The 19,584-nt window shown below is 36.5% G+C and overlaps 1 protein-coding gene across 2 annotated transcripts in view; it reads left to right on the top strand.

Moving 5' to 3' along the window:
• The window catches only part of Micu2 (mitochondrial calcium uptake 2), a 102,028-nt gene that overhangs the window by 41,223 nt on the left and 41,221 nt on the right, over positions 1–19,584 (top strand). For both annotated transcript variants that reach the window (XM_019205047.1, XM_010607485.2), the window contains exons 3-4: positions 7,870–7,901; positions 8,024–8,099. In XM_019205047.1, coding sequence (XP_019060592.1) covers positions 7,870–7,901; positions 8,024–8,099 — 108 coding nt within the window. The remainder of the gene's footprint in view (positions 1–7,869; positions 7,902–8,023; positions 8,100–19,584) is intronic.

Here is a 19,584-nt window from a genome sequence, read left to right as displayed (position 1 = left end):
AAAACACACACACACAAATGTGTAGAGTAGAAAATAAAGTCAATCATATGGGAAAAAAGGAGCTAAAGGTGTAGGGAAGATGGGATGGGTAGGGGAAGGGTAATAAGGGAAAAGAAAAAAATATGAGATAAAGAAAAGATGGAAATAAAGTGTTTATAGATGGGGAGGGGAGGAGGGGGTGAAGGGAGGGCAGGGACAAGGGGTAAAAATGAGAACCAAGACTTGTCATGTAGAGGTACAAGATCCCAACAATGAATGTAACTGTACTGTATCCCTAAAATGTACCAATAAACTCAATTAAAGCTGAAAAAAAAAAATAGTCAATCAGGATTCTATCACCACCACTCAGAAATAACAAATATTAATACACACTTTAGTTTTAAACATATTTGATACCCTACATTATACAATACACTGTTTATAACATGTTTTTCTATTTAATGCATCATGAACAATTTCCTTGTCAAATATTTTTCTAAAACATTGTTATGACTATGTAAGTTTTATTAATGTGCCATAATTTATTAGTTCCCTAATGCTAGCACATCTTTTCATTATTATGAATAATTCTTCATTGAATATACTGTTTCATAAATCTTTATTCAATTGATTATTTTATTAAATTATTTTCTAGATATATTACCATAAAATACAAACATTTTAAGAGTTTAGAAGTATTTTGTTGAGTTGTCTGCTAGACCAAACAACTGAAAACGACTTCTTGCCTAACTAGAAAATTTCTCACTGGTTTTTTAATAATAACTTGTTTTATTTCATTACATTACCTTTTTGCCTTTATTACTTCCATTAAATTAATTAAGAGAAATGTACTGTATTTTTGCATTAACCATTAGGGATGAGAATGTCTTAGTTACTTAACTCATTGCTGGAACAAAATAGCCAACACCCACAGGGTAACGAAGGAGAGGCCTATTTTGGCTCGTGTTTTAGAAGTCTCAGTTCTTGAAGCAGGATGGTGGAAGGGACATGCTGAGGAAAGCTGCTCACCTTATGGCAGACAGGAAGTAGAAAGTCAACAGAAGGAAAAAAAGAAATATAACCTTTCAGGTCACACCTAGAGTGGCCCACCTCTTTTTAGACCTTGCACTTGTGAGGCAGGCGGCAACACCACTGAGCTAAACTCCTGCCCCAAGTTACCCATCTCTTTGGACCAGGCCCCAGTTCCTAACAGCAAGTCAGCTGTATTGCCCCTGTAATCCAGTCATCTTGCAAAGGTCTAACCTCTGACTGCATAGGTTTTTGGGTTTGGTTTTTGTTTTGGTTTGGTTTGGTTTGGGTTTTTTGTTTCTTTTTTGAGACAGGGTCTTACTATTCAGTTCAGGCTGACCTTGTCCTCGTTATGTAGCCAAGGCCGGCCTCGAACTCAACAGTGATCCTCTTGCCTCAGCCTCCTGAGTGCCTGGCTCACATCATGCTTTAGTGAGACATCTAGATACAAACCATAACCAATAGAAAGGGTCAAGCAGTGTTCAGATTTCATTCAGGCTCTCAATCAATCTTTTATGTGTCTCCTTCCAATATCTTTTAAGCCTTTTTTTTTTTTCCTTTCTTTTTTAGCGATACCTTGTACTTTTGAGGCAGGTGCAGCACCACTGAACTAAATCCCCAGCCCGAAACCTATCTTTTTTTTTAACTCAAAACTATTTGAATTTCTCCTCTTGTCGCATCTCTGAAATTTTAAAATTTATTTTCCTTTTCATGCAGTACAAAGACATAAGCTTAGGCTTTAGACTGCAGCGGAACCTCAAGTTATGACTGGCCTGACATACAAACAATTTGGATTAAGTAGATCAATGGAAGATCCATCTATGTCTTGTTATCTATAGCATGTACCTAGGTAAACATCTAGGTCTCAGGTGTATTGACTTAGTTACAACCAGCCCTCAGGAACCAATTGAGTTCATAAGTCAGGGATCCACTGTACTTCCTTTTGCCAGCTAAATGATACACAAGAAGTAATCTGTTCTGTAAATTTGCTTCATCCTTAGGGTGAGATAAGGATATATTTCATAAGACTGTTTTAAAGATTGGATAAGATCGTTTCTGTAAAGTGCAGGAACATACTAAAGCACATAAACTGTTATGGTTTAGATTTAGATGTCCCCCCAAAGCCTTGTGTGGTCATTGGTTTGTGAATCTAGAGTTTGTGATGCTAGAATTGAGCATGTGATAACTAAACCACTACACATGAGTGATTGGTTTGTAACCACCCTCGGCCTGAATAAGATACAAGGAGCAGAAAAACGCTGTCAAGGTCTCGTTGCTTTTGCTGTTTCCAGCACTGCCACCCTGTCTTAGAGCCAACTGATTATGGACTAAAACCTCTACAGACTGTAAGCCAAATAAACCCTTTCCCCTTTAACTTTGGGTGTCAGGTATTTTGTCTTAGCAACGAGAGAAAAGTAACTAACACATAGCCTATGCTCAGTAAGCCTTAGCTATTTTACAAATTGTATTATTATTCACTGTAGTACTTCTAATCAAAACGTTTAAAGTTGAAGTATAATTCATGTACCACAAAATTCATTATTTTAAATTATGGCCCAGCGGTTTATAGTGTAATCATAAGATCCATGCTAATTCCAGATTTTCAACATGTGAACAAAGCTCTGCAGCCACATCTCATCTCCCTTTCTACAAAACGGCTTCCTGTGCCTATGAACTTGCCTGCTCTAAGTACCTTACATAAGTGGGATCATGTATTTGTCCTCTTGTGTCTAGTTTCTTTTGACTTAGCATAGCAGTGACCTCAAAGTTTATCCTGCTGTGGCAGGCATTATTACTTTGTTTTTTTAGTGGCTGGACAACAGTATTTTGTTGTAGGGACGTATAGCTTATTCTTGCTTTCACTCTTTGACTGCCATTGTAATGCTTTTCTGAACATTCATGTGCCTGCTTTTTATGTTTTCTTCTAGGAATGGAATACTGGATTTTTATGGTACACCTATGTTTAACTTTTTTTTAGTACTACCAAACTGTTTTCTTCAGAAGCTGCACCATTTACATTCCTACTAGCACTCTGTGAAGGTTCCAGTTTCTCCACATCCTTCCCAATACTTGTTATTTTCTGGGGTGAGGGGCTTTCTCTTATTATAATGGCCATTTTAATGAGTGTGAAGTGATAACCACTGATTATGGTTTTGATCTGCATTTTGCTGATGAGTAATAATACTGAGCATGTGTTCAATGCTTGGTAGCCATTATGTTTTCCTTGGAGAAATTTCTCTTCATATTACCATTTTTGCCAGGGATTTATCTCAGTGGTTCTGCCGTCTGCCTCATAAGCACAAGGACCCGAATTCTATGCCAGGTAGCAAAAAAAAAATTACCCATTTTCTTTTTTTTTACCTCATTGAGTTTCTCATTGAGTTTATTGGTACTTTTTAGCTATACAGTACAGTTACATTCATCATTGGGATCTTATACCTTTGCATGACAGGTCTTGGTTCTCACTTTTGCCCATACCCCTGCCCTCCCTTCCCCCCTTCCCTATTTACAAATACTTTATTTCCATTTTTTTTGTTTTCTCAGATTTTTTTTCTTTTCCCTTATTTCCTTTCCCCTACCCTTCCCACTTCCCCCAATACCTTTTGCCCTTTTCTTCCTATTTCACATTGTCAATTATACCATTAGGATCTTATTTACAATTATTGTTTTTGAGATATAATAGTTCCTTACATATTCTGAATACTAGATCTTTTTTTTGTTTATTTGTTTGTTTTTTTGAGACAGGGTCTCACTATGTAGTTGAGACTGACCTGGAACTCACTATGTACCCCAGGCTGGTCTCGAACTCACAGTGATCCTCCTGCCTCAGCCTCCCAAGTGCTGGGATTACAGGCATGCGCCACCACACCCAGCTTCTGAATACTAGATCTTTATCATCTATGATTTGGAAATATTTTTCCCATTCTATGCGTTGTCTTTTCACTTTTTAAGTAGTGCCCTTTGATACACAAAAGTTTTTAATTTTTATGAAGTCCAATTTATCTTTTTTCCCTTTGATTAATGGTCATAGCTAAGAAACTATTGGCTAATCCAAGGTTTAGATCCATTTACATCTTCACTAAATTTTAAATATCATTTCTAAATTGACTAGTTTATACTTAGTATGATTCTTAGTTGGGTATGAAGTATGTAGTGTTCTTTGCTGTCTTGTTCATTCAGAGGTCACCTTAGTGGGCATGGTGGTGCACACCTGTAATCCCAGCACTCAGGAGGCTGAGGTAGGAGGATTGCTGTGAGTTCAAGACCATCCTGGGCTACAAAGTGAGTTCCAGATCAGCCTCAACTACATAGTGAGACCCTGTCTCAGAAAACCAAAAAAAAAAAAAAACTGAGGTCACCTTAGAGACAATGCCATTTGATATCCAATAGGACTTCAAGTTGTTTGAATTTTCTTTAGCTTCTGTTTTATGCTTAAATATTAATCATTTACAAGCAATAAAAGGCATTGATAAGAATGTGGTGAAATTAGAATCATCTTACATTCCCTATAGGAATGTGAAATGGTGTGATTACTTTGGAAAACAGTTTGGCAGTTCCTCAAAATGCTGAGTTTAGAGTTAGCACATGACCTAGAAATTCTACTCCTAGATAATGTATCTAAGGAAAAAAAAATGTACTCACACAATAATTTGCACATAAAAGTTCATAGCGTTATTCGTAATAGCTAAAACTATAGAGACAACTAAAATGTTTATCAGTAAATAAAAGATAACCAATGTAGAATATCCATCCATACAATGGAATATTATTTCTACACTATAAAAATGAAATACAGATATACACTCAGCATGCTTGGATTTTGAGAATATCATGCTAAATGGACAAAACAAGGCACAAAAATAGCACATATTATATGATTCCACTTATGTAATATATCCAGAATAGGTTAAATCCATTGATGTAGCAACTAAATTAATGATTTCCTTGGACTAGTAAAGGAAAGAAGGAAGAGTGATTACTTCTAAAGGCTTTCTCATTGTGGGGAGATGAAAATATCCTGAAATTAGATTGTGGTGATGGTGGTACAACTCTATACTAAAACTGCTAAGCTATCTAATTTAAGTAGATGAATTCATTGTATTATGAAAATATACAGAAATAAAGAATGACGCTAAAATGATTATTATTATTATATTATTGTAATAAAAACATAATTATTTAAATACTTTTCTTATTTTTGAGAACTTGTAGATCTAAGCAGGTAGGTAAACCAAAACATTGATATAGTACAATTCAAATAAAGCAGATTGTTGGATAAGAGCCAACTGGCTTTTATCTTTTCAAAGGTCTTAAAAGCACAAGTTAGTAATCCATTTATCCCCCCCCCAAAAAAAAGTCAGTTCTGTAGGCCCCAAGTGACTCATTGAAAATGCCTCACTTCCCCTTTCCTGCAGCTGAGCAGAACATCAGTTACCTCGGTGGACCAGTGCTATGAGCGACATCTGCCCTCACAGCCTTTGAATACTATACAAAAGTATCCAATCTTCTAGTCATTTTTTGAATGTATACAGCTCAATAATAAATTTTCTTAGTGGTCAAACTACAAGATGGCAAATAATTTAAAATGTATTTGTTGCCTCTTTATCACCAGCCCATCCCACAGCAGAGTGTGCATTTCCAGCTGGTGAGAAGCATGTTGAAAGCCCATTGGCTGTCCTTTTATTCTTATGGATGTACTGCACCTCCCCTAGAGAAACTCAGAAAGGACCCTGCCTCTCTGTTTGTATTCTCCAAGCATTTTTCTGCTGATGGTCTACTTACTGTTACTCTCAGCTGTCTTTCCTCTCTGAATGATTACAAAAAGCAATCACGGAAGGAAGAGATGAGTTACGGGCAAGAATAAAAGTTTTAAAATACCATAACTTTCATAATCCAAACCCAAAATATATTATTTCTCTTCCAAGAGATTCAAAGTAATTCTAAATTTGAGATGCTTTGGAATGCCAACCATCGTAATCCTACTTCCTGAGATTTCTATATAACCAATAAAAAGTAAAACAAGGTAAAGAATTTAATACTAAAATGATTCCACTTCCTAATTGCATGATTTCTTTTGGATTCTTTAATATTCATGTATGGTTTATATTTTGTTGTGCTTGTTTTAATGAGACACTGAAAGGACTATTTAAAGGTCATTTTATCAATTCTGAAAGTTTATACTCTTTCAGAACATGCCATCAAAAGACATTGGCCTAAGACCTATTTAGTGCTAAAAGTATACCAGACTCCTCTTTCACATTTGAAGCATTTCACTTGGTTCCCAGATTATTCTACAGTATGTTTACAAAGTGGAGGCTGCTGTAAAAGTAACAGGTTCACACACCATGCTTTTATGATAGCTAATATTGATTGAGATTTGTAGATATATGTACATAGCTCTCTTTTAGCAGGGAACTCATATCAGTCTGATATATAATATTGGATTTTCCATTTTTATAGTCAGTTTCCTGTGTTTCAAATAGATCTTAAAATTCATGTGAAATAGCTTATGTTACTAGTTTTAATTATAACTGACAGCAACAGAAATGCCTCTATAATCTTACCATGCATAATTAATCAGTTGAGTTGAAAGTAGTGCAGATTTTCACTACTATACTTCCATGGAACTCAAAGAGTCTAGCCTGTTTTTTGACAAATTCATATGAGAAAACAAATCCTCCAATGCCAGTATTAAGTCCTCTTGTCTGTTGTTTTATATGTCAGATGAAGACAACAACATCCAAAAGACCAGAATCATGATAACACATTTATGAAATCTTTTCTAATTTTTTTGTTTTAATTTTTTTAGTACATATTTGCCATATATAGTGGTCACATTCATCATAGAGAATTTGTAACTATGCATAATATATATCTTAATTTTTTCCCCGTTCCCATCTCCCTTCAACCTTCCCCCTCCCCGTTACAGAAGCTTGGTTTCCATATTTTCCTTCCATTCTTCTTTTTTAATTCTTTTTTCCTCCCTTCCCTCCCCACCTCCCCGTCCCTTGTTCCCCTTCCCATTTGAACTTATTCTTCCTACTTCCTAATGTCTATTCCCCATTTTGCTCCTTATTTACCCTTAGGATTTCTCACACAAGAGAAACAATGTGGTATTTAAACTTGCATGTCTTATTTATTTCACTTAAAATTATGATCTTGAGTTCAATCCATTTATCTACAGATGGCTCAAGTGTATCCTTCTTTGTGGCAGAGTAGTACTCCAGTTTATATGAATACCACATTTTCTTTTTTTCTTTTTTTATTATTTATTTATTTGGTACGGGGGATCCAACTCGGGAACTTGCACTTGCAAGGCAGGCAGCAGCACCCCTGAGCTAAATCCCCAGCCGTCTTTATTCATTCATCTGTTGATGGGCATATGGGCTGTTTCCAATAAACATGGATGTGATACATTGCTGTAGTATGATGCTTTTAACACTTTTGGGAAGATACCAGGAAGAGTAATAGCTGGGTCAAATGGAAACTCTAGTTTTACTTTTTGAGGACTCTCCATTCTGATTTCCACATTGGTTGTACAATTTAAATTCCCACTAACAGTGGAGAAGGGCTCCTTTTTTGCCACAGTCTTGGCAACATTTGTTGTTGGTTGATTTCTTGATGAAAGTTGCTTTCTTTCTGGAGTGAGATAGACTCTCAGACCTTGCAAAAAAATTACCTTGTATTTTTAGACTTAGAATTATTTGGCTCATAGTTTTTAATTTAAGGGTATTAAATTTTAGTGTAAAGATAAACTTTTTAATAAATATTTGGTTGGTTATCTTGTAAATAATTTTCTTAGTGCAAGTTGAGTTTACCAAGAAATAAGGGCACTAAAATAATGTTTCATTTCTGCTGTAGGTAAAACTTCAGTAAAGAAGCTGGCAAAAAAGGTAAGCAGTATGTTGGAGAGTTTTGTTTTGTGTTGCTTGCTTCCTTGTTTGTTTGCTTGGGATAAGATAGAAAATGAACTTTTATAAGTTAAATTGAAAGATTTTAATATGTGTATTCAAAGGATATCGAGGATGTCCTGGCAGGAATCCAAAAGGCTGGTTGTGGATCAACCTTTTTTAGAGACCTTGGCGATAGAGGTAATTTTCATTTGTTGTTAAATTTCCATGTGTGTGTTTTATATAACCAAAGTATTGTTAAAAGAATTAAGGTATGAGATTTGCACCATGTTATTTAATAGATTTTTTTAACTGTATAATATCTGTTAAATAAGAGATAACTGTTCTCAGATTCTTTGAACAATTAAAGATAAATTATTAAAACTTGTGTTAATTAGAACCTGGAGAGGGAATGAGGTTAAGTTAGAAGTAAAATGATGAGATGTAAGTCTAAAGTAAAGTGAGAAGGCCTCAGGAGCACCAGCATGTCAGAAAATGGGCAGAGATAAAGGGCCAGTATAAGCAAACAAGGCAGTGACCAGAGAAGTAGAGGAAAAGGAATGTTGTCACAGCAGCCAAGAGGAGACTGCATTAAAGAAAGAGGAAGTTATTGAATGCAGCTGTCTCCAACATTTTTTGGCACCAGGGACCAGTTTCATGGAAGACAATGTTTTCCATGGCTGGGGTGAGGCAGTGTCTCCCTCCCTCCTCTCTCCCCCTCTCCCTTCTTATTTTTTTTTTCTTTTTTTTGTAGCATATTTGAGATACTACATTCTCCAGACTAGCATTGCCTCAGCTCCACCTCAGATGTGTCAGGCACTACATATATAAGGAACTCAAGGAAACAGTTCACAGTGGGGTTCCTGTTTCCATGACACACATGATCTGATTAGGCAGGAGGTGGACTTCAGGCAGTAATGCCAGCAATGGGGAGCAGCTGTAAACACAGGTAAAGCTTCTCACTTGCCTGCAGTTTACCTCCTACTTTGCAGCCCATTTCCTAAGGGCCCACTGAGCAGTACCAGTCTATGGCCTCACATTCAGCACTTCTGACCAAATGTGTAAAAATGAAGTGCATTGAAGAATAAATAAACTGCAGACTGAGAACTGCCTATTAGATTCAGCAGCAAGAAGCACATAACCCTTTAGTGATTACAGGGCAGTGAAAGGATGGAACCTGAAACCATGGTGCAGGACTTGGAGAAGAGAGTGAAACATGGGAAAATAAGTACAGAGTACTGGAAAGACCTGAGCCTGAGCAGAGGAGACAGAAGACTGAAGGAATGTCAGTTGGTTTGTTGGTTTCTGGTGAAGGATGTTTGTTTATTTTGTTGGTGCTGGGGATTAAAGCTGGCCTCACACATTAGCACATGGTCTAACACTGAGCTACACTCCTCCAGTAAACATTGATTTATTTTTGATGAGAAAATAAGCATGTTTTTTGTTGTTGAGGGGTCGAAAGTATGAGAGAAAAGAAATACGAATAGGACAAAATTCTGGAACACAGGAGAGGAGGGATTGTCTTCAGGTACAAAGGTACCAGTATCCTCGATAGAGAACTGGGTTTCAGATAAGGCAAAGTTAAGCATACATTGAATAGGTTATAGACATTTGCTGTGGAATGAGATTGCACAGAGCTGCTGGACATTTTGTATAGAAGTGGAAGATAATTGCCTCAGGAGAGGTAAGGCCTAGACCAGCATTCAGATGTCTAAGCAAAGAAGAAAGATGCCATGTTAGAAAGAGAGTAGTGGCTGCTGAACATGGTTGAACACAACCCCAAGAAGTAAGCAGAGCCCAATTCACAGGTAGCTTTTCAGGATAAACTGAAGAGTTTAGACCTTATCCTAAAATGGAGTGCTGTGAAGAGTTGTGAGTCAAAAGTGATACCTATAATAAAAACTGGAAATATCACTCTGGTAGCAGTGTGATGAATGGTTACAAGAAAGAGAAGAAGAGCAGACAGCTAGGAAGTGACAGTAGCAAGGGAAAAGAGGCCCTGGAAATGGAGAGAAGAATATGCATTCATAGATATTTTAGTGATGGAGTTAATAGAACTTAGTAACAGACTGGATGTGAAAGGGAAGAAAAAAAAAAATCAAATGTGATGCCCGGATTTCTGCTTTGTGTTAACTAGATGAGTGATTGTGCCATTCCCTGAGCTTTATGGGCTGTTTTTTGGAGAAAGGAGAAGATGTGTCTAGTTTAGGACCCATGATTTATTATATTTAAATTTAGATTATTCATTGTATTACCATCTTTAATGTGGTATATAGTTAATTTAAAATATACCACCTGTAATACAATTATATTGCCTGCAATCACTTTCTTGAATAAAATAAATCTGATTCTAGCAGTTTTGAACACAAAACATTAATTTTTAAAATTGCACTGCCCTACTCTTGATAAGATTATATGTCTAAAATCAAAGATTATATTCTCAAAATCCTATAGATAATTGTTGAATTAGTAAAATTTATTCTGAAGCATGTCCTATGCAGGGAGGAATTTAACAGACTTCTTAAGGGTTTTTTTTTTCCTTTGCGTAAAGGAAGAGAGCTTGCCACCAGATCTCCTGTAGCATCTGATTCCTACAGCTGCATTCATTTTCCACCTTGACCATTACTGTGGTTCTGTTTCTTCCAACAGAATTTAGTGTCTGTTTGCTTCAGGCTGCTTCTCTCGCCTTCTCAAGACCTTTTACATGTTACTTACTCTTCTTTCCATATTACTGGTGTGTTGCCTTAACATTCTGTCTTGTGTAAATTTATAATCCTCTCCTATTTTTACAGAAAAAAAAATCCTCTTTTGTCCTTACATTCCATGCCAGCCACCTCCCCACTTTTCCAACTACAGTACTTCCTATGACTCAGCTCTTCTTGTTTTGTGTTGTGGTCTCTTCCTCACCTCCCATCTATTCTTCAGCCCGCTACATTCCACCACCTTGGACGCTGCTTCTATCAAGATCAGGGGATACCCTCATACCGTATCTGTGAAGAACTTGTGAATTCTTGGCTTACCTGCCCCTGGCAATATCTGATACTATTTTATAGCCTCACTTCAAACAACCCCAGCCAGCTGTGGTATCGCACACCTATGATCCTAGCACTTGAGAGGCTGATGCAGGAGTTCAAGGCCAGCAGGGACAACATAGTGAGTTCAAGACCACCTGGAACTACACAGTGAGACGTAGTCTCAAACAAAACAGAAAACTAAAGTCCAAGTGGTGATACCTGTAAAGAGGAAACAGAGATTGTTTCTTGGAAAGGTTCATTGAGGTCTTCTCCATAGAGTTCAGTGATATAAATTTATGCATCAGGCATGGTGGCACATTCACTCAGGGGACTGAGGCAAGAGGAGTGCCACAAGTTTGAGGCCAGCCTAGACTACATAGTGAGTTCAAGGCCAGTCTGAACTATATAGGTGAGACCCTGTCTCAAAAAGAGAGAAGGGGGAGTGAGAGAGAGAAACAACCCCTTCTTTTGGCCACCTTGACCCCAAACATTCTGGTAGTGTTTTTGTCACCATTCTGATAGTTTCTTCTTCATTTCCTTTGATGGAATTCAACAAGAGCCATATAAACTGGAGAGTCAGATGATCGGGTCATTCTAGTTTGAAGGAAGGAAGTGAATAGTCAAGTCTTTACATTCATAAGATATGATGAGGTTTAATGGTGAGATTTAACAAATTTTGAAGAAAGTCGGGAGGCTGCCTGGCAAATAACAAGTGATGTTTTTGAGACCTGAGTATGATGAGGAGTTGGGATTTTAAAGAGCAATATATTTCATTTTCTTGGTATGAAAGAGATAGAAGTAATAGAGATTCTATAAAACTGGTCAATGGAAGCTTCGAAAGCAACAATGAGATTTAAAGGCAAGCTAGAAAGTTTTTCAAGTACAATCTTGATCATTCAAACGAGAAAAACAAGTGAGACCACTCTTCTTTTCATTGGGCTTCTTCCTTGCAAGAGCAGATTTGTGGAGTAGGTTTCCACGTTGGCTGGAGTACAGTCACATCTGGAAATCAAGCTTCTGGTTTCCAGCATGAGCGTAAATCTGTATTTGCTTAGCAACTTTGCAGTTTCTGTACCATAAGGGAGAAAAAAGAGATAGGTGTTTTGGAGGATACTGAGAAAGATGGTCAATAGCTTTTTTTTAACATGTTTTCTTTGACTTTCAGTTGTAGAAAGAAGACTCTTTATATCTAGGAGCCTGCTCACATTTCCTTAATGGAGACTTTTCTCTCCTTGTTCTTTGTGTAGCTGGAGGACTATTTATACTCTTAGGATGAACAAAGGCACTAAGCATACATTTTTAGGATTTCTTCAAGCAGAATGAAAACCCAGTATTTTTGTATGATCGGGAGAAGTCCTTAGTGATGGAAAATAAGCAGAAAATATAAGCCCATAACAGGAAGTTATTTTGCTTGTCTTTCTTAGGCAAAATCCATGAAGATACTCATGTAAAAAATAGAAGAAAAAGGATGCTGAGGGGACCAAAATAGAGAAGGATTTAAAAACTAGAAGCAATGTTTGCAAGGATAGGTAATATATACAGCATTCATTACAAAGTTAGAATTCAGGAATAAAAATTTTAGAAATGAAATAAAAAATATAAATGGATGGATACAGAACGAAAATTAAACTTACCTTCCTATCTATTCAGAGCAGAGTATATAAAAGAACAGCCCCATTAGTAAAGGACTGGCAGAGAAATCAGAACCAGAAGGTATGACTTAATGTTGATAAGAACAGTGAGCAACTGACAGGAAGAAAATGACAGAGGGGCTAAGTTACACAGTTAGGAAGTGAGAAATGTCATGAAAGGGCAGAGTAGGAGCTACTGTCTCCATTGTACAAATGCCAGCTTCTCTTCACTTGGGCTTTCCTATCCTTGCTTTGTCCCACTTTGATTGGGGTCTCAGTCCTGGTTCTTTGCCTTCTTCATCCCTCTAGCAGAGGAATGCTTCATTATCTGAATACATGGAGCCCCTCAATTCCTGCATAGCCCATAGTATAAATTTCTTTAGTGCCTACTTTGTCTATAAAATAGGCAATAATACCTATTTCAGGGTTAGTGGAAGTGACAAATGTAAGACATCTGACATAGTATCTGAAATAAAGGGTCGATAAAATATCTCTTTATGATTACTGGCAACTCCATGTGTCACAAGTTGTCTTGGTTTCTGTGAAACCACACTGTCCTAATTCCTTTTGTACCTCTCCACCCTTGGCTTTCTTTGTCCTCCTGCCTGTTAAACATTGTCCTTTACTTAACTGCAGTTCTTTATTCTCTTCGGTTTTAGCATCCATGAGATGACTCCCAAATCTCTTTTATTGTCTCTAGTGTAGGCTTTTCTCTTGTGCCTCATACTCTGCATATACAGCCCAGTTGCCAGGTAGCTGCTTTGGATATGTCTAAATTACCTTGAATTCAGCACATCCCAACCCCCAACCTCTCCCCACTAACCAAATTTACTTTGTACTCTTGATTGGCATTTGGTAGTAACACCTTTCACCTAGCTCCTCCAAACCCAGAAAACATCTCGGAACCTGTCTTAGTTACTTTTCTCTTGTTGCTGAGTCAAAATACCTAACATTCAAAGTTAAAAGGGGAAAGGTTTATTTGGCTTATAGTTTGTAGAGATTTTAGTCCATGATTAGCTGGCTCCAAGGGAGAGTGGCTAAGGGGCAACTTTTCATGGCAGCACAAGGCAGAAAAAGCAACAAGAGACCTTAACAACATCTTTCTATCCCTTTTATCTCATCGGGATTAGAGCAGTGCCAAACCAATTACTCTCATACATTGGTTTAGTAATCACATGCCCTCAATCCCAGTATCACACAGTCCAGATTCAGCCACCTCTGAAAAAGACTGCATTGAGGCTTTGGGGGGACATCTAGACACAAGCCACAAGAGATCCCTTTCTGTCTCTCTGCCCCCCGTTCTTAATGTGCAGTAAGACATAAAATCTTTCCATTTTGCCTCCTAAATATTTGTTGAATTCATCCTTTCTTCTCCCTAGCTCTGAAGACATTACAGGAAACTGATTAAATGAGCTTGTCACTTATAAGGCTGGGAGTGTAGTTCAGTGTTAACGTGTTTGCCTTGCACGTGCCAGCCCAGAGTTTAAGCCCCAGCGTTGAAGGAAGGAAAGAAAGAAGGAAAGAAGGTGGGGGAGGAAGGATGAAAGGAAGGAGGGAAGAAGAAAGGGGGGAAGAAATTCACCTCCCTTAGTTGGGTCTATAAGCCCTTTATGGCCTATGGGCCCATGCTGTACACAGACTTGCCTTCTCCCTCACCCTTCCACACGTGGTGTACAGTGTCACCCCTTGCTTTGTCATTTGCACATGCAGTTCACTTTGCCTGTGCTGTTCTCTCACATCTACTTTCTAACCTACCTTCTTCTTCCATCCTTCTACTGAATTGGGGAATTAGCCCAAACTTTATTCTTTCTGTGAGCCATTTTGACTTCCTCAGTGGTGAAGAGTTGTTTCCTCCTCAGTGCTCTCATTGTTCTGTGTTCCTTCCAGTTATATTTTATATAACTGCTTGTTTGTGTCTCACCTGCTGACCTCTTAGACCATGAGCTCCAAGGGAAAAGGCTGTACCTTTTCTCTATAAACTTCTAAGATCTTAGCAAAGTCTAATACATACCATGTGCTCAATAAAATTTTGATTAAACAAATAGAACAACAAAAATCATTATAAAATTGTTAAGGTGCCCAACATAGAAGTGCTCAAACTTTTGTATAACTTGGCAGTGATATTGTGATCTGATACTGGCTAGGAAAAAAGTCATATCTTTAAGTACATTAGAGAAATTTTTTAAGAAGGATTTAACAGTTATTTTTTAGCTTTTTTCTGAAATATGTTATTTGACATGTGTGTTGCCAACTTAAAAGGGAAATATTCCCACAAAAGTGAATATTTACTTCACAGCAAAAGTTCACCATACACACTTTACTTAGCTATAAAGTTGTATGAAAAACAAAAAATGTAAAATTTAGCTACATTTATAGTGATTTAAAATATTCCACTTTCTCACATATAAAGGTTGTCAAAATTTGCACTGTCATAATTGGTAAGGTTCTTGTAATAAGATTTACTTACCATACGTTATTTATAAAGAAAATTATAAGCCATCATTATTGTGTATTTTTTAAACTGAGCATAATTTTCAGTTTAAAACCAACCTGAAGAATGCACTGAACATAAAGTATAAGATATGTTATAAGATATAAATGTTATAACATATGGGATAATCCAGCCCCTTTGGGAAATGGGATACTCAAAATCTTACACAGTAGCAGATCATATTTTAGGATGGTCCTAACGTAAAAATATTTCTAGAAGAAGCATAGTAGCAATGTATTAATATCTCCTATTGCTCCTTAGAGATTTGTCAACAAATTATTTAAATGTAAATTATTTAAAATATTTCTTTATTTGGCATAAAATTTTGAAACATTACCATTTAAGCATTCGTTTTACAATAAAATGTGATGTATTTATGAAACTTTTTTCCTGTAAGTCTTCTAAAGTGTCAGTTTTCTTTAAGCACATTTTCAGAGAACAGATCTCTAAAGTGCTGTTGTAGAACTATATTGTTTATTCATAATCTATCTTGAGAATGTAAGGAGATATTTTTACACTGTCTCAACTCTGTGTTTATTTAAGATTTTTATTTAAAGTCAGTATTTCAAAGAAAGACACTGGAATTTTCCTTTTCAAAAAGTTCCTCTTACATAAAGGACATTTTACCTATGTTTAAAGAAAAATGAGGTCTCTCTTGGCACCAAGCCCAGTGTAGTCTAGCCATTTGGCCATTTTTTTCACATTTCTATATTCATTTGAAAACTAGAAAAATGCTATTCTCTACTCTTTGAGGTTGTCAGAGGTTGAACTACTTTGATCTAACATTGGAACATTTTTCCCAGGTACAAGATATGAGAAAACACAATTTATTCTCCCTTCGTATAAACACTGCATAGTTGTAAGATAAAAAAATTTGAAGACTTAATATAGACTTTTTTAGTATTAAAGAGAAATGCACCTGTTCCAAAGTAAAAACAGCAAAAAGATGGTAATGTTAAAAAAATTTTTTTTAAATGTATACTTGAAATTACTTATAACTAGCTCACTACCTCGTGTAGATATAAAATCTTTCTGCCTTGCTGTGAGCCACACTGGGCCCTGAGCCCCTGTCTGGTGTGATTGGGAGCCATCACTGAATGGCCCTCCTTCACAACAGGGCACGAGTGTTCCTACCACCCCTCATCCTCCTGTCTGACCCCTACAGTGGCTTTCCTTCCCAAGTGACTTCCTCCACATGAATGTTATTTTAGACAGTCAACATTCCATTTTCATATTGAGCTTCAGTTATCTTATGTGGATTTCCCAGTATAACCACACTGCTTAATTAAAATTCATCATTAAGTTAGTTACAGTGGAACATACTTGTATTCCCAGCTACTCTGAAGGCTAAGGCAGAAAATCAGCCTGACTGACACAGACAGACCTCATTTCAAAAAATAAATTTATTAATTTTTATATCTCATGCATAGACTACCTTAAGAATTGCTTCCTGTTTGACACTTGTGATAATCTAAACTCTGGAAATGATTTCACATTATTCTACAGTGTAACTCTTAGTGATTATCTGGCATTCTGTAAACACCTGATAGAAGTATAAAACATCTATAAAGAGGGCCAGAGATTTAGTTCAGTGGCACCGTCCCTTCCTTGAAAGCACAAGGTCCTGAGTTCAATCCACAGTACAACAAAAAAAGAGAGAGAGAATTTTTAAATCTCAGCACATCTTTGAACCTGAGTACCAGTTATAGGAAATACAGAAGTTAGAAAAATGTGTAAAAGAATATCAAGGAGAAAAAATAAGAGATCAGCTTCATTAAGTTGAAAGGAGGGGAGAAACTATAAATTAAAAGAAGTTTAAACAAAAGAACAAGCCGGGAGTAGTGGCGCACGCCTGTAATCCCAGCACTCGGGAGGCTGAGGCAGGAGGATCGCTGTGAGTTTGAGCCCAGCTTGGGCTACATAGTTCCAGGTCAGTCTCATCTACATAGTGAGACCCTGTCTCAAAAAAACAAAAAATAAAAAAAATAAATAAACAAAAGAACAAGCCGGGAGTAGTGGCGCACGCCTGTAATCCCAGCACTCGGGAGGCTGAGGCAGGAGGATCGCTGTGAGTTTGAGCCCAGCTTGGGCTACATAGTTCCAGGTCAGTCTCATCTACATAGTGAGACCCTGTCTCAAAAAAACAAAAAATAAAAAAAATAAATAAACAAAAGAACAAACCAAAAAATAGATACAGGTTAGACTTCATCAATATTAAGAATTTTTATTGGTTGGACATGTAGCTCAGTTGCACACCGTTTGCCTACTATTAAAGAGACCCTGGGTTCAGTTTCCAGCACCATTAAAAATAATAATAATAAGAGTGCTTATGAGTCAAAGAAATGGTCAAGAGAGTGATGAAAAGGTAAGGAAGGTAATACACTAAATGGAAAAAATATGTTCATAAACAGTAAACCTTTGGTTCGCAAGTATAGTTCATTCTAGAAACATGCTTGTAATACAAAGCACTTGTATATTAAAGAAAATTTCTCCATAAGAAATAATGGAAACTCAATCTTGGACAGTGAGCCACAGTAGTAGCCAAGCAGTGCTCTTTTGCTGAGGTGGGCCTGGTTGTCATTCTTTTGCCAGGGACCCACCAGACAGGACCCTAGGAGGGGATTTCATAGCAAGTCCAAGAAAAGATAACTATAGAGTGAAAAGTAACAAGAATAAAGGCCTAAATTCTCAAGAGATATGTAGAAGAAAAGAAGGAATACAACTTTGAAAACATAAAAGGGAAGAATACTTATTCAAACACAGAAATGTTTCTTTGCCCAGAAAAAACTCTGTTAAAACGTCCTATCCAGGATCCAGGTGTCAGTTCCACTGTTACCCATTCCAGAAGAAGAAGCTATTGTCAAAGATATGGTTCAGATGGTGTTTTTCGAATAATGTGAATCAACTGCTAATGGCAATGCAGAAATTTAGAAAACTCCTTTCCAAAGGCAAGGATTGTTTTTAGTGTGATTATTTGAATATAGGATTGTATAGTAGGGCTTCATTTTGTTAAATTTTTCTAGAAATTTTAATAAAGGGGGTGGGGATTTAGCTCAATGCCTGCCTTGCAAGCACAAGGTCCCCAAGTTCGATCCCTGGTACCAAAAAAAAAATTTTTTTTAATACAACTTTCTTTGCTAGACACAGTAGGTCTTGATTTCTTTCTAAAATAATAAATTTTAAAAATCTGTTTTTAGGGCCGGGAATTTAGCTCAATGGTGCCACCACCTGCCTCACACGTGCAAGGTTCTGAGTTCGATCTCTGGTACCAAAAAAAAAATTGATTTTTAAAGATATTATCAAAGTATTGTATTCATAAAAGAATTTAAAGAAGCAAGCATATGACTAATCTTGATGCCAAAAAAGGTTATAAATTATTATTGAAATATTTTTCATAGTATTTTTAAATAGTAATATAACATTATAGAATATGAATTTAAAATAGTAATTGAGACCTTAACTCTTTCCCAATTTTTAAGTATTGTAACCATTTCTATAGAAACTGTTGTATAGTCTAAAACTTCCTTGACATACATTCATAAAGGTGAAATGGTCAGAGCAATAAACTTAATTTACATTCTCATCTGCAGTTTGAACAAGTATTTATTTTACTGTATTTTTATCAACACAGTTTTTTTATGTTACAGTTCTTTGTATGGTCCTTTTTTTTGATAATTAGTTCTCCTCTTTTTTGACCCTTCATAATTCAGAATTGTCTGTTATTTACTCAGTTTTATTTTGAGCTGACAAGAATCATGAAATAAAAACTTAAGCTTAAAAAAAGAAATAAAACTCATGATTTGTTCTACAACCCAAAAATATTCACATAAAAAATGATTACTATGATATAATATAAAATAGTAAAATACAAAATATAAAGAAAAATTAACTTGCACTTCCCTTTGAATATAAAAATTTCATTTGATCCAGATATTCTCTTCCTAGATATCTTTCCAGGGGTGGGGGGTATTCTCCCCCACCCCTGAACCAGGGATCAAACTCAGGACTTTGTGCTTGTCGAGCAGGCAGAGCAAGCTGAGCTACACTGAGCTACATCCCTGGCTATATATACATACATATTCTTTTTTTCCAGTACCAGGAATCAAACTCAGGACTTTATGCTTGGTAGGCAGGTGCAGGGCCACTGAGCTACATCCCTGCCCCTTAGGTATCTTTCCAACAATATAAAGTTATTATTTTACAGGGATATGTGCATAGCTGTGTTGGTGGCATCATAATTTATAAAAGCTAGATCTCTGAAACAGTATATGTGTCCATCAACAAATAAATGAATAAGGAAAATGTTTCTGCACAGTGAAATACTACTCTGCCATTAAGAAAATAAACATGACACCCATGTTTATAGCGGCACAGTTTGTAATAGCTAAATCTTGGAAACAACCTATTTGCCCATCCGTTGGAAACTGGATAAAGAAGTTGTGGTTTTTCTATAAAATGGAATATTACTCAGCCATAAAGAGCGAGAGAATAGATTCATTCATAGGAAAATGGATACATATTGAAGATATACTCCTAAGTGAAATAAATAA

The sequence above is a fragment of the Fukomys damarensis genome, unplaced genomic scaffold, assembly GCF_012274545.1.
Source record: "Fukomys damarensis isolate Sample0158 unplaced genomic scaffold, DMR_v1.0_HiC HiC_scaffold_38, whole genome shotgun sequence".
NCBI lineage: Eukaryota > Metazoa > Chordata > Mammalia > Rodentia > Bathyergidae > Fukomys > Fukomys damarensis.
This window is presented reverse-complemented; position numbering and strand designations above follow the sequence as displayed.